This window comes from Oreochromis aureus, linkage group 6, assembly GCF_013358895.1.
Source record: "Oreochromis aureus strain Israel breed Guangdong linkage group 6, ZZ_aureus, whole genome shotgun sequence".
NCBI classification, from domain to species: domain Eukaryota; kingdom Metazoa; phylum Chordata; class Actinopteri; order Cichliformes; family Cichlidae; genus Oreochromis; species Oreochromis aureus.
In genome coordinates this window covers 14,080,714-14,094,402 of record NC_052947.1, presented here as the reverse complement: position 1 = coordinate 14,094,402, position 13,689 = coordinate 14,080,714, and the positions used below count along the sequence as shown (strand labels likewise).

Sequence of the window (13,689 nt, the reverse complement as noted above, 5' to 3'; positions counted from 1 at the left end):
CCCCGACCCTGATATGGCGTCAGTGGTACAGCGGCTGCACGTATTCCGGTGGAAAGACCCCCACCCGGCCTCGGCAGCGACCCCTCCAGCTCAAGGAGCTCGAGCAGTCCAGCAGGTCGATGATGTCGCCGCGCAGGAAGTGGAGGTGGGCGGTGTGAGGGGGCGTGTAGTCGCAGAGGGCGTGAGCCAGCCGAGGCTTCTGCACAAAGACGGAGCCAAAACGGGGAAGTCAGACAGACAGGTGCGTGTTTAACAGAAGCACGAGTCGTTTATGAGAAACAGAGACGCATCGAGGCGGTGTGTCATACCTCCACAACTGGTTTCAGCAGACGCGATGATGTATTTCCCTCCGGGTGAGAGGGGTTAGAGTAGAGACGGCCTGAGGGGATGGACTCCTGAGAGGTGCTTTTGTAAGGGTTAGGATAGGGGTTACGCGCCAAGTGCGACAACAGCTGAGGAGATGAGGGAGGATCTTTGAGGCAGACCATTTTCTCCACAGCAATGCTGTGAGTTCTGTAGAAATCCACCAACTGGTTGAGGGAACAGAACGACTCCTCCCAGATGCAGTACTGACCGCCGCCCTCCAGGACGCGGAAATGCTCCACCCTGTCGCCATAGCTGCAAGATAAGAGTGGTGTACAAGGAGAACGAGAGAGCTGATGGGAAGGAAGGCAAGCATGTGCGTCCTCATTCTTTGTTCGGGAACTCCCTCAGTCACACCACAAACCTCCCTAAAATCACATGCAATCATTTTCAAATGTCTTTGTGTGAGCAAACACATTAACCTGCACAGAGAGGGCACAGAAGCAACCGTGAAAGATGAGGCCATGAAATGACTAGTCAAGCTGTTATTAACATGGTCAACCTTGCACTATTTCATCAGGAAGATTCAAATATAGACCCCATAATTTAGTCAAAAACAACTGCGGTCACTCGGGTACTTTTATCTAGACTTAAAAGACGCACAACACTCGGATCTATTGCCTGCTGACTGCCCAATAAGAGTTTTGATGGACGTCATGCACTGGGTTAAACTCCAACAGTGATTCAAACAGCACAGCAATGCAACCATGGCAACTTTCAAACCCAGGAAACCCTCGATTAAAAACATGGCTCAGCATAATTCCTACCATATATAAACACATGACCTTTACACTTATAATAAAGATGATGATGATGAGTTTGTGTTGAAAGCAGTAGTGATGATGATCATGATGATGATGAACATGAGGAGAAAGATGATGATTAATATTCCTGATACTGTTTCATAATGGTTCTTATCATGACTGTTGTTCATTAACTTTCTTTCTTCCCGCTTTCTCTTTCTCTCAAACTCTGTTTAAGAAAATTGGCATACACACATGCAGCACCTCTTGTCACACACTACACGTCATAGTCATTCACCTTTCCCAGTATCCACCTGTCCTAATATCTTAACCAACCTCTCCCTCTCTTTCTCTTTTTCTTTGGTCTGTGCTGTTTGTCTGTCTTTTCCTAATATGTCCTGTTCTAGTCTTAGTTTAGTATTAACAACAGAACTTGTTAAAGGGAAAGAGACTTGTGTAAAAATGTTTTTGAGCTGCTTATTTTTGCAGCTGGACATTAATATATAAGGAAAAAAAATATAATAAATATTTTAACCCTCCTTCTTTATCTTGCTGGGAAACGCACTGTGTTTGCTCAGGTCGACTTCACGGATTACAACGAAGGGTAAGCACTTTATTTAGGGAATACATTTCCATCTCCACTATGAAACCTCATTACATTTGAGCTGTAGCTTTGACCAACACCCTCTCACTTCACATGATCTCTTTTGTTGTGTTATCTGTTTTGTGGGGAGTAACTGCCTTTGTGACGTTTTAGCTGTGTAATCATTGACAGACTGAGATATTTTTTCAGTTTCAACCATGCACCTTATACTACGTATACTACTGCATTTCTGTTGTGTGTAACTTATTAGATGTCAGACACCCCCCCCAACACACACACACATGCAGATAACAAAGTCTTAATTAGGCCGAGACTATGCAATGAAAACAATGGATTTACTGTTGTGATGATCTTACACAGGCATAACTGATAAATTTAGGGACCTGTCAGCAAAATATTTTGCTAAAAGAAAAAAAAAAAGGAAATCTATTATTTTTAGTTTTATGAGATGTTCCTGGAACTGTTTAACCAGCAACAACAAATAGTTTCAAAAGGTTTTGCTAGGAGGAGTTTTTCACTGACAAGAGCAAGAGGCCCATTTTGACATGATGTTGCAGGATAGGCACAGGTGTGATTTTATATAATATTGATTATGGCACTTTTGTACATGGATAGTACAGTACCAAGATCCTGGTACTGGAACAGCTCTCACACACAAAACACGATGGGACCGTCCATTCTCTTCCGCTTAGCCAAGTCAGGGTCGCAGTCGTGGCTGGAGCCTATCCCAACGTTCGTGGGGCGAGAGGAAGGGTACAGCCTGGACAGGTCGCTAACACATATTGAGACAGGCAACCATTCACACGTACAGCTGATTAACCCGACGACTGTGGGAGGAAGCCACACCTGCAGAGAACCCACTCAGACACTGAGCATGCAAAATCCACACAGAAGGCCCCGGACTAGAGTTAAACCCAGGACCTGCTTGCTGTGAGGAAATGGTGCTAACCTCCACACCGCTGTCTCACTCCCAAATATTATTATCATATTTATGAATAGTGTTTATCAGAAACATGCCCAAGCTGAAATGTTGTTGAACATGTGTCTCTGCAGTGCAGATGACGGATTTCCCTGTTAACAGCTCCATCTGCTGGGAATTCGAACTCTCACTCAGTGTGTGTTACAGAATGTAAACAAGCCTACAGACAGTTCTGTAAGGGTCAGAGGTCAGGGGTGTCAAACATAGGGCTCCACGGCAAACATTTTGGAAAATGTGGACATTTCAAAGGTAATAAATTCTGAACCTTCAACTATATTTTCATTTGTTTTAGCTTCCTTACTGTCAAAGACACAACCAATGGGCTGTTATCCACCAGACTAAAGTAACAGATAAACCATTAACGGTGAGAAAATTTCCTTTTTTATTGTTAATATTTAATTTAATAACAGAAAAGTCCCTTCATATTCCCTACTTACAATATACATTTCTTTTTACAAATTAATAATGCTTCACTTTCTGTGAATTCACAGATGATTTCTGTCACAGCAAACAAAGTCCTTCATTTCTTTATCTCCTTTACAGTCTGAGCCCAATGAGCCAGCTGACAAGTTTCTTTTTTTAATTTACTACAGCAGTATTTCTTTGTAAAGATAAAAAACAGAAGTACTGTAGAAGTATTGTTTTCTGAAGACATCTCTGGGAATCGAACTGTAGTTTACCTTCTTTACATTGAAAATCTTTTAAATGGGTTATTATGCGTTAGCTTTACCGCTCCAACCCACTTAAGATGAAACTGAGCCGTATGTGGCCCATGATGTAAAACGCCTGGTTTATCCTGGATGATATTGTAGTGTTTCCCATGATGAGCACAGACTACACAGCCATTCCTCCTGAATCTTTATCGCCCTCTGCTGATCAACTTTAGCATCACATTGTTTTCTTCCTGTACACCTCTCATCTCTCGTAAACCTCGCAGGTAGACAGATGTTACGCTTTAAAATGTTAACATGAGCACATTGTGTACGTGCCCGTCTGTGTCATGTGTCCATTACATAATGTACCTGTGTTTAATTAAAGACTGTCTGTTGTGACGCAATGGCCCGATTATTGAACACATTCAATTTACCCTCAGTGATTAAATGTGTCCCACGTCACTTTGGTGACCCAGATTGCACCCCCTCCTCCTCCTCCTCTCCCACTCACTCTCTGTGCTCTGTCTGTGCTGCTGTGATATTTTTAGTTCAACCGGTTCTCATAAAGCAATTTAAATAGTCTGGCTCTCCTATGTGCCGACCCTGACACACGCTCAGAGACACGTGGACGCTTTAATGTGCTCATTTAGTCAGTGGGATGGAAAACAAACATCCAACAGCACACTTAATACCGCAGGGACACGCTGCAGGGATGTGTGTGTGGGTGAGTGTGTGTGTTTCACGCGGCATGTGTGGTTTGAGTTCAGCCCCAGCTTTGAACAGTCGTTGATCATAAAGATGGAGTTTGGTATAACAGGTGGATGAATGGGTTACTTTAGCAGGACAGCAGAGTGAGCCCATGAAAAATGAACATGGAAACAGACCATGCTTAGAGTCAGATTTAAGCACATTCTTTCATCCTGACTGAAGCTGACGTTCTTGTTTTTGTGTTTGTGTGTGTTTGTGGTGCATTCACTGACCTAACAGAGAGGGAAAACTCTCCCGGAGCTGATTCACTCTCCCTCACCAGGAACACTCCAGTGTCCTGCCAACGCAGACGCTGTTCAGCCTCAAGTCTTGACACCGGTCCTGCAAACCACCTACCAGAGCACACAACAGCACACACTTCTCACACACTTCTCTTGGCATTTAAAAGACAATTAAAGCAGTATTCAAATCAGGTATGTAAATCAGTGTTTCCCCCATTTTAGGTCACAAAAGGAATAAAGCACAAATGATGACATCCTAAATTGTTGCTTTTTTATCTTTAGGCCTCTAAAACTCCTTAAAATGATACAATCCAATCACAGGAAAACAGTGTGACTGCACACTGAAGCCTGATAAGGGTTACTCATGCAGCACAAGTGGACAAAACATTTCTTTTTACAGGTGTGGAAGGAGGGAAATGTAGTTCCCGGGCACGTAGCCACGCTTCCCCTGGATCTCTGCTGTCACCCAGCAAGAATCCTCCTCCATTTCTGTCACCTATAACACACATGCACACGCACAATTACTCTGCATCGACATACAAAACAAAACATTTCTCAACGCATTAAAAGACCTACTTACCTTGATGATATCACCTTTCTGAAAACTGATCTCGTCTGCTTCTGACGCTGCGAAAGAGAAAAGAGCCACAGCCTCCATCCCATACAGAAAGAGTGCAGCGGAGGTGCCTCGACAACAGTTTCACTTCATGAATGGAGAGATACTACAGCTGAGTAGAGGACAGCACGGGGTGATGACATAATCACTGTGTGTGTGTGTCTGTGTGTGTGTGCGCAGTGGCTGATATTCTGCTCTTAAGTTAATGAGCAGAGTTTTTCTGCGTCCCTTTCTGCATACATGTGACAGAGTTAGAGCGCGAACACGTGGAGATGGCGACCGCCTCTTTCCATTCCCAGTTTCTCTGCCTACACACTTTAAACTCTGGGGCTTTATTAAAGCACATCCACCAGGGAAACCAACGACAGTGGGAGGCTCATACTTTGAAGCAATGGAAAAGGACCTGAATTAGACTGCAATGCTAACAGATCAAGACAGGAGGTAACAAAGTGGCTCCAGCTGATTTGGTTACATGCGCTTTAGACAGTTAAATGCCTGTTTTGAAACCTGAGCTGAAAGATTGCCTGTGTGCGTTTATGCACATCAAAATAACATCTACACAGTCAGAGGATGCAGCGGAGGACGCCTTCACAGATTCCCTTAGTGATTGATAAATTTTTAAAAAAGCAATAAAATAACACGCTTTTTCACAAAATATGCATTTATTTAGAGGATTTTGATGTAAATAAACTTCAGTTGAGCTTTTCCATCCCACTAATGTGAGTGGTCACCGTGACATCACTCAGTGGCAGGTTGGACATGGCAAAGTGTTTGGCAACTCTTTTGCTTCACATCAACTCTGGGATTTTCTATATTTAGCTCACATTCTCATTTAAAATGGTGCACTAACAGCAAACAAATGCTAAAAATTTACTGCAACACATTACTATTGCTATATGTTTTAAATGTGGCTGGGGTCCTTATAGGATGACGGGTTTTTTTTATTAATTACATGAAATATGATCAAAAAGGTTTGTAATACAGGTGTAAAAATGCTGTCACGGTGCCTTTATGGTTCTCTCCTCCTGAGGGCTGGATCTCCTCCACTGCGAGCCTTCAACTTGAATTTTGTTGCGGAAGAGAGGACAAAGTCGCAGGGAGCCAAATCTGCCTTTTCAGTGAGCTGTGTGTAATTTGGAGTGAACGTTCTCCCTTTGACGCTTCAGGGTGCTACGGGAGAACTTGGCACTGAGGGGATGATCCCCGGGGACAAATTCAGAAGTAGGTCAGAAAAATCAACAACCACTCTCCTGGTCTCACCTACAGCGCCACCTTTGGGGCTTTAGACTACACTGAGTCTGAGTCATAGCTGAGATCCAGGGATGATCCTGGACATCCAAGCTGGGAGCGATGCATAGCAGCGGCACTGTGAGTGGTGTAGAGGTGCAGGTGACAGTGGGCACATTTAAATCGGGTTTTTATTGAGTGGAGTCACAAAACTTTTTGATTACAACTCAACTGCTGCATTACAATTACCCAGGTGAAAGAAGTAAACAAACAAACAAATAAAAAAACACAATTAGCGTGCTCCTCTTGGATTCAACGAATTTGAATATTACAACAACATAAAGAGAAATGTGCCTTGATTTATTCGCATTGCGTGTGTGTGCGTTAGTAGCAGTCCACTATGACCTCTTGCCCTGGTTGTGTGTTTGCATGAGTGTGAGAGGTGCTCGCAGTTAGTATGTCCTGCAGCAGTGAGAGGGGCGAGTTATGCACGTGGTCACTGCTTCTACTGAGGATCTCCAGCCTCTCGTCCAAACCCAGAGAGCCCAACGCTTCACACACGCTTACGTGCTCGCAATGACTCACAGCGCTCGCTCCTTCCTCGCTGTGGTCTTCAAAGCTGGTGGCATTGAGTGCATTTAAATCTCTCTCAGCATTAGCCTCAGTCCTTACACCCAGTATCTTTCTGATCTCTTGTGCCCAACCTGCTCTGGGCAGCTCACAGGACACTCTGGCAACTGTCGCCGTGGCAGCACATACATCTGGGTCCCCTTGCGATGCTGGACAAACTGTCACTCTGAGTGTTATCAGCAGTCTACAGGCCTTTAAAGCTACAGGCCTATCGCAGTCAAACAGACCGCTCAGCAATGCAGAGATGACTCCCTGCTCAACCAGACTGTTCAACACTTCGACTAAATCTGACTCCGTCTCCTGCGTGCGCGACTCTCCGTGTGTGTGAAGTGTGTAGGCTCGGTCAGTCATCACAGCGTACGCGTGTGGTTGGGCCGGACGTGCGTCCGAGCCCTTCGTGTAACTCCTGTGGCCCAAAAAGGCTTTGTCCAGCAGCAACTCCGCCAGCTCCAGCGTGTGAACTTTGACCTCCCAGTCCAGATCGGCACTGCCTCGTGAGAGGACGGAGCGTACAGACTGCATGAGGAGAGAGCAGGAGGGGGAGGCAGGCGACGACGGGGGCGTGTGTGACGAATGCGAAGAGAACCAGGCGATGAAGAACTTTACAACAGCCCTCCTGGCAAACCCTTCTGTGTCCTGGGAGAGAATCTCAAGCAGCCGGGTCACGATTTCAGTCTGGAGATAGACGGGACATCGAGTTAGCAAAAACAGGCAAGTTCAAATCAAACTACAGATGAACTATTACCATTTAAATCTGATATCTGTTCTGAGCCCCACTATCTCTATCTTGAGTGTTCCTGTTATTCCACAGATCAAAACAAAAAGTGGAAAAATTCTTCCCTAATGCAACTGATGCTTTGAACAGAAGCTGAAGGTGTTTTCAGCTCAGGCTGTCTACTATTAGGAAGGTCCACAGTTTGATGCCCAGCTCATCTAATGTCACAGTGTCTTGAGGCACAATAATAAACGCCAAATCCCACTGCATCTCTGCTCTGTGGCCACCTCAGACTAAGCCTTTTACTTCTACTAAAACACAGCGTGTTATTGCCTTTACCACAAAAATACCTCCTTCCAGCTGAACAGTTGACTCAAACAAGTGCAGGTTCACATGTGGCAGGTGTGAAAGAGTCTGGACAGACCACAGCAAAAATTATATAATTATTGTGGATGCAAGATCATCTGTGAAAACAACGGGGCACCACTGTGCCAATCTGTGACCACAGGCTCCACTGAAGGATGCTGGGTCTTCTTCTGACAGCTTGGTCATAAAGCCTGCTGGAGGACATTTTGCAGGGCTCTTACTAAAAGGAACAGATACTGATAATGCCCTTGGGCGTTATCAGTATCTGTTCCAGTGGTGACAAGAACACCAACCAAGAAGCAAAACTAGAAAAAAATCAGTTGGAGGGATGAGGAGAGACGAATGATCTGTGGCCACACTGTGTGATCTGTGAGCGACGTCTTCTTGTTGCCTCTTCAGTGCACATGTTGTCACTTTTATTTGCACCAAAGCAGGTGAAATAAACCAGTTTGTTATATGAATACATGATACATATATAATATCGGTGTTAAGTTTCTAATATTTACTGTTCTTGAGTATTCACATGTGTCTTTATCCTCCTGTCACGCATGCACGTTCATCTACACATTCCTCGGTCCTATTTCAACAGGTTTGCCTTTACTTCTTCTCACCTGCTCCTGTGTGGGTGCTGCCCCCTCCTGCCAGCTGTGCATCACTGTCTGTGCCAGTGCTTTGATAGCGCTGGCTCTCACATAACTTTCTGGATCCTGCAGAGCCTCCCTGAGGAGAGGAGTGGTACAGCAGCAGCCACCCAGCAGGGCCTCAGAGGCATTGCACGCCTGCTCAGCTGACGCCTGGCAGACACGCATCGCTCCCAGGTGCCCCAGAAACTCCATCGTTGAGTCTCTTACCTCCCAGCGCATGTCACACGCACGCTTCTTCACCACCTGGATGAGATCTAGCAGAAACAAACAATGTGATTTGTTATGCAGATCGATTGCACAGGCTTTATGAGCTGCATGAAAGATGCTAACGCTATGATTTACCTTGTCTGAGCTGGTCTGTTATAAAGGAGATGTCTGTGCAAACACTCATCCACTTTACCAAGGCTTGGTAGGACTTATGTAGCACCTGAAAAACAATGACACAGTCATCTTATCACGATGTTCAGTCCAAAAAGACATTTTTGTTCCCCTCCGCCTGTCTTTTAAAATCTTGAACCTTTCCCTATCTCATTAGTTCTTGTCCATTCAAAAATAAAAGGCATAAACTTGTGCTTTTTACATTAATCTATGACAATTACAGAAAATTGTGTAAAGAAGATTTTTGGATGCTTGAAAGTGAGCAAAAGAAATTTAACTTTGACCAGTGTAAAAACAGGTTGAGATATTCAGGTTACTGACGCCATCTGCTGGATGGTTTGGGACTCTTAGTTCCAAATAATGAAAGCAGTGACAGTCCTTCAACATACAGTGATACTTTAAGACAACAGTGTGTTACGACCACAGTCTGGGGAGAGATATTCCCTGCTATAGCAGGCGACAGGACCTGGCTTTGTGCGCTATGGAAAAACTTGACTAACTCCAACTTTAACCACATCCATCACCTTTACAACGAACTAGAAATGTAACTCTAAGCTAGATCTTACACACGTCAGGATATTGACCCAACCCAGTGTAATTGGATGAGAGCCAGGGCGCATCCATATTAGAGCAAACACAGAGAAACAGACTCACATTTTAATTCACACCTACAGCCAGTTTAGGTGTGAATCAAAGCAGCTGTACAAATCTCTGATAGTTGTGATCATCTTACATCTGTGAACAAAAACACACACAAACTTACAGTGGGATCAGAATCAGGATTGTCCAGATACTGTATCAGGAGTGTGAACACGTCAGTCAGCTTGCCATTTGCTCCTGAAACACAAACAGAAACATAAATTAACTCAGCGTGTTCCTTTAACATTTGTTTTTCCTACATATGCCATATACTACTTTTGTAGAAGTATCTTACAGATAAAAAACTCATCACTTTACTTTTAATACAAGCACTGAAGGTCTTTATATCCTCCATAAAGAGACTTGTTTGTTTTCAGTATTCCCTTTTAGTTCCATTCATGTAATATGGATTCTAACTCTAATGACAGCTTTACCTGGGCTGTTACTGACAGCTGTCAGAGCCTCTAGAGCACATTTCTGAACTTTCCCACTGCCAATGACATTCCTGAAAACTTCACTACAGCCAGCGGACGAGGAGAACGAGTCGCCACTGCAGATCCTCAGTAACGACAGAATTCCAGACACGATTAAATCCGGAGCGCAGGGGAGGCAGTCAGGATCCTGTGGGAGAGAGAGGAGATTATAAGCCTTTCCATGTGTTAGAAAAAAAAGCTAACACCTTATAACACGGCCTGCGACTGAGGGCTTGTTACTTCTATCATTCAGATTTTATCAGAAATTACAATGTAATTATGTTTACATACAGCTACTTAATGCTAGGTACACAAGTGTACAGTACAGGAAAGAATTATTATTATACATGTTATCCCCTTATTCTAGTGTGCCTGGCTTTAATTGTGTGTATGTAAATATAATTACATTGTAATTACAAATAAAATACCCTAAAAAGTCTATTTTATTACAGAGGAATTAAAAATTATAAAGTGTTAACTGAAAAAGATCCAATATTTACTTAGCCACTCTCTCCTGTCCTTACACTCACCATGTGTGCGATCTGAGGTGTGTTTGTTAGACACACACTGATCATGGAGATGCAGGAGGTTTTGCTCTTCAGCTGCTCAGTCATGGCAAACCGATGCACGTCTCCTACAGGCCCAGATCTCATGTTACTCCATAGCATAAATGCAAGACAACACAGATTTTTCTCAAGAGTGTACGTCTTTGTGGGTCACCTGCAGTGTTTGTGCCTAGTAGGTTCTGGCCAGATATGATGTCGAGGGGTAGCAGCAGTAATCTCACAGACTGAGCTGTGTGGACACGGTCACTGCACATAAAACCAGAAGAAAAGGAAAAATATTTTGTAGACAGATACTAGAATGACAAATCCCCATGGGTTTTTAACAGAAAACCCAACCTCTACAGATGTTCGTGTACAGAGTTTGTGTTGGCTGAACAAGCTGTGCTTACTGATGGCCGCCGCGGAGAAAAGCAGCTGCAGCATGGACGAGGTCAGCAGGTTTCCTGACGTTCAACATGAAAGTTAAAAGACGGGTGATGCGTTGGTCTGGGAGGCGGCTGCAGAAACAAGCACAGCAAGAGTCTATAAACTAAACCTGAACAGCAGCACAGTCACTAATGTATACTTAAAAACAACCACTAGGTAAATGCTGTGGATGATGGCTGACCATTACACTGTCCTGTGGTATTGCATAGATCAATAGAACAAAGCCATCGATGCTATATCTATTAGCAGATTTGCATATTCAGCCAGGAAGCTCCACTGTCCTCACCTTCCTCTCAAAGTCACTACTTAAAATCTAAATAATCTCTAGTAGAGACAAAAAAGGACAGACAACTCTATAAAGCGACACTCTACTGCGTTTTATGAGGGGTTTACCTGCATGCAGCTAGAATGACATCCATCAGAGGCAGTGTGAGTTCACTACAATCTGCTGCCACCATTTCCTCCAGAGAAGCTGTGACTGTCTGCAGCAGCTTGTCCCCCAGAGGAGGCTTGGTCTGGCCCAGGAGCAGAGCCAGCAGTCTGAGAGTCTGCTGACACTGATGAAGCTGTGTGCTTCCCTTGGGAACCCCCAGCGCCCTCTTGAGGTACTCTGAGATTGCATCGACAACAGCGGTGCAATCTTGGTTTATTTCTATGGGCTCGGCTGGGTTTTCTACAACTGCTTTGGACGCACGTGTGTTCTGCTCATCTTCCTTCTTATCGGTGCCATTACATCCTACAGATGAGACAGGCTGACAGAAGAGCAGGACGTGGGCGAGCATTTGATTGGCAGCTGAGGCAACAAATAGGCTTGTGTCTGTCTGGAGTTGCAGAAGTGGCTCAATGAAATCTAAAAAAACCAAACAAATATAATACATATATATGAGGATGCATCAGAATTACAACAATATAATACCTATAGCACAGTGCCTCTCGCCCTATGGCAGCTGGGAATGATCCAGCCCCCAGTGACCCTGAATTTGATATGCACAAGCAAACAAATGAAAGGACGAATAGAAATAGCATATTATCCTTAATACTAATGATCCCCCCCTCATGAATCGATGCAAAAAACTCACCTGCTTGTACAAAGAAACTAAGACCATTTGGATGCTGCAGTGTGGTCCTTAAGCCCTGGATCCAGCCAATCCGTATGCAGGGATCCTCCCAGAGCCCTAACTCCTGCCAGTGCTTACAGCTAAAGACAAGATCCAGAACTAAGGACTCCTGCAAGAGAGAGAGGGAGGCACAATGATAGGGCAGATAAGCATTGGAATATTTTGTAACAGTTTACTAAATGCACCAGGCGTCAGAAGCTCTACCTTAAGAATTCTGAAGGCGTCCTCAGCAGCAGCCAATAAGCCGATGAGTCTGAGAGTGAAGGAGAGGACACCTGGGGCTGAAGCCGTGTCATGAATCACAGCAGATATGAACTCAAGCAGACACGGACAGGCCTCCAGCAGAGACTCCCCTTCAAAGAGTGAAAGAAAAGAAAAACAAGGATACAGATTTACACGGGATCACTTTTTTATGTGCACCATAAAGAGAAATGATAAAGGTACAAAAGACATGAAAAAGGAACATTTTAAATTTAAATGTATCTTTATTAATGCAATATAACATATAAGTATCTTTGAGTTTTGGGATCTTTTACAAAATGTAAATGTTATCTGCAAATATCGGTGATATAATCTGAGTAATAATCACCTACAAATACAGTGATTCGCTGCATGGTATTAAGTTTAGATCAGTTCTCTGGAGAATGATGGCTCTTTAAAACACACCTTTCAGCTTTTCATGTATTTTGAAGCTGGTTTTTTTTCGGAGAACTGGAATGTAAATGTGCTTGTCTCTGTCTCAGCTTGTGTCGTTCAAATATGCTATAGGCTTTAAATCAAGCAGAAGTGACAGTCAACACAAAAAAGACAGTCATCACATGTTTGTTTCATTTACAAAATATTTGTTATTCAACCCAGGTCAGAGGGTTACACACTGAACTTAGAATATAGAAATAAAGTATCGATTAGATGGTATCGATACTTTTAACAATATAATATTTGAATTGATCCTCCTATTAGAAAGATAGTGGGAGAGGAGGAAGAATAAAGACACGATCCTGTTAGGGTCAGTACTACTAACCAGCCTCGGTGAGCGCTGTGAACCAGTCCAGCAGTTTCTCCAGAATGGTGTCATCGGGCAGCGAGCTCCCTGAGGCCGCCAGCACCTCACAGACCCGGGGCAGCAGTGACACACACTCTCTGTCCATGGTGCTAAGGTGTGCGTGTTAATAACCGCTGTTGCTAGCTTAGGTTTTTACAGCTAGGAGTTATATAAAGTCTACACATTATCTAACCACTCATGTGGATGTAAATGTGACCTCTAGCTAAATTATGCAGTACAGACCAAACTGAAGCAGCCACTTTAAACACACAAAGTCGTTGTTTTTTGTACTTTACTAAACGAACGTCTCGCGGGAAACAGTTTCGGATCTACCGGTGCGTCGTTTCCTTTTCCGTGCTTCTGGGCGGGTCTCACGCCGCTGCGCTCTTCGCTGATCTCTAAACATCACTGTGGGGGAAAATTACCACCAGTAGCTGTTGTACTTCCGGTCCCTATGCTTTACAGCTTTACTGCTTCTGCGCAGCCTTTTCACGCGCCTTTGAGGAGGTTCCGGTGTC

General features: G+C 44.0%; 2 protein-coding genes across 3 annotated transcripts; both read right to left on the bottom strand.

Moving 5' to 3' along the window:
- Positions 1 to 19: 19 nt before the first annotated feature.
- Positions 20 to 4,996, bottom strand: LOC116312356 (GRB2-related adapter protein-like). Its single transcript, XM_039612909.1, has 5 exons — positions 4,912 to 4,996; positions 4,730 to 4,827; positions 4,323 to 4,442; positions 309 to 618; positions 20 to 199 (listed from the first exon to the last, which is right to left on the bottom strand). The coding sequence occupies exons 1-5, from the start codon at positions 4,987 to 4,989 to the stop codon at positions 20 to 22; spliced, it is 786 nt and encodes a 261-aa protein (XP_039468843.1). The 5' UTR covers positions 4,990 to 4,996.
- Positions 4,997 to 5,611: 615 nt separating this feature from the next.
- brat1 (BRCA1-associated ATM activator 1) lies at positions 5,612 to 13,598 on the bottom strand. Of its 2 annotated transcripts, none has more exons than XM_039613468.1 (12): positions 13,505 to 13,598; positions 12,334 to 12,482; positions 12,091 to 12,238; positions 11,405 to 11,861; positions 10,975 to 11,082; positions 10,740 to 10,831; positions 10,550 to 10,653; positions 9,981 to 10,167; positions 9,671 to 9,744; positions 8,872 to 8,956; positions 8,497 to 8,783; positions 5,612 to 7,479 (listed from the first exon to the last, which is right to left on the bottom strand). In XM_039613468.1, exons 1-12 carry the CDS (start codon positions 13,575 to 13,577, stop codon positions 6,559 to 6,561), a joined length of 2,685 nt encoding a protein of 894 aa, XP_039469402.1. In that variant the 5' UTR covers positions 13,578 to 13,598; the 3' UTR covers positions 5,612 to 6,558. The 2 variants fall into 2 exon arrangements, with proteins under 2 accessions (XP_039469402.1, XP_031585631.2); XM_031729771.2 differs by having other exon boundaries at positions 13,151 to 13,593.
- Positions 13,599 to 13,689: the final 91 nt, after the last annotated feature.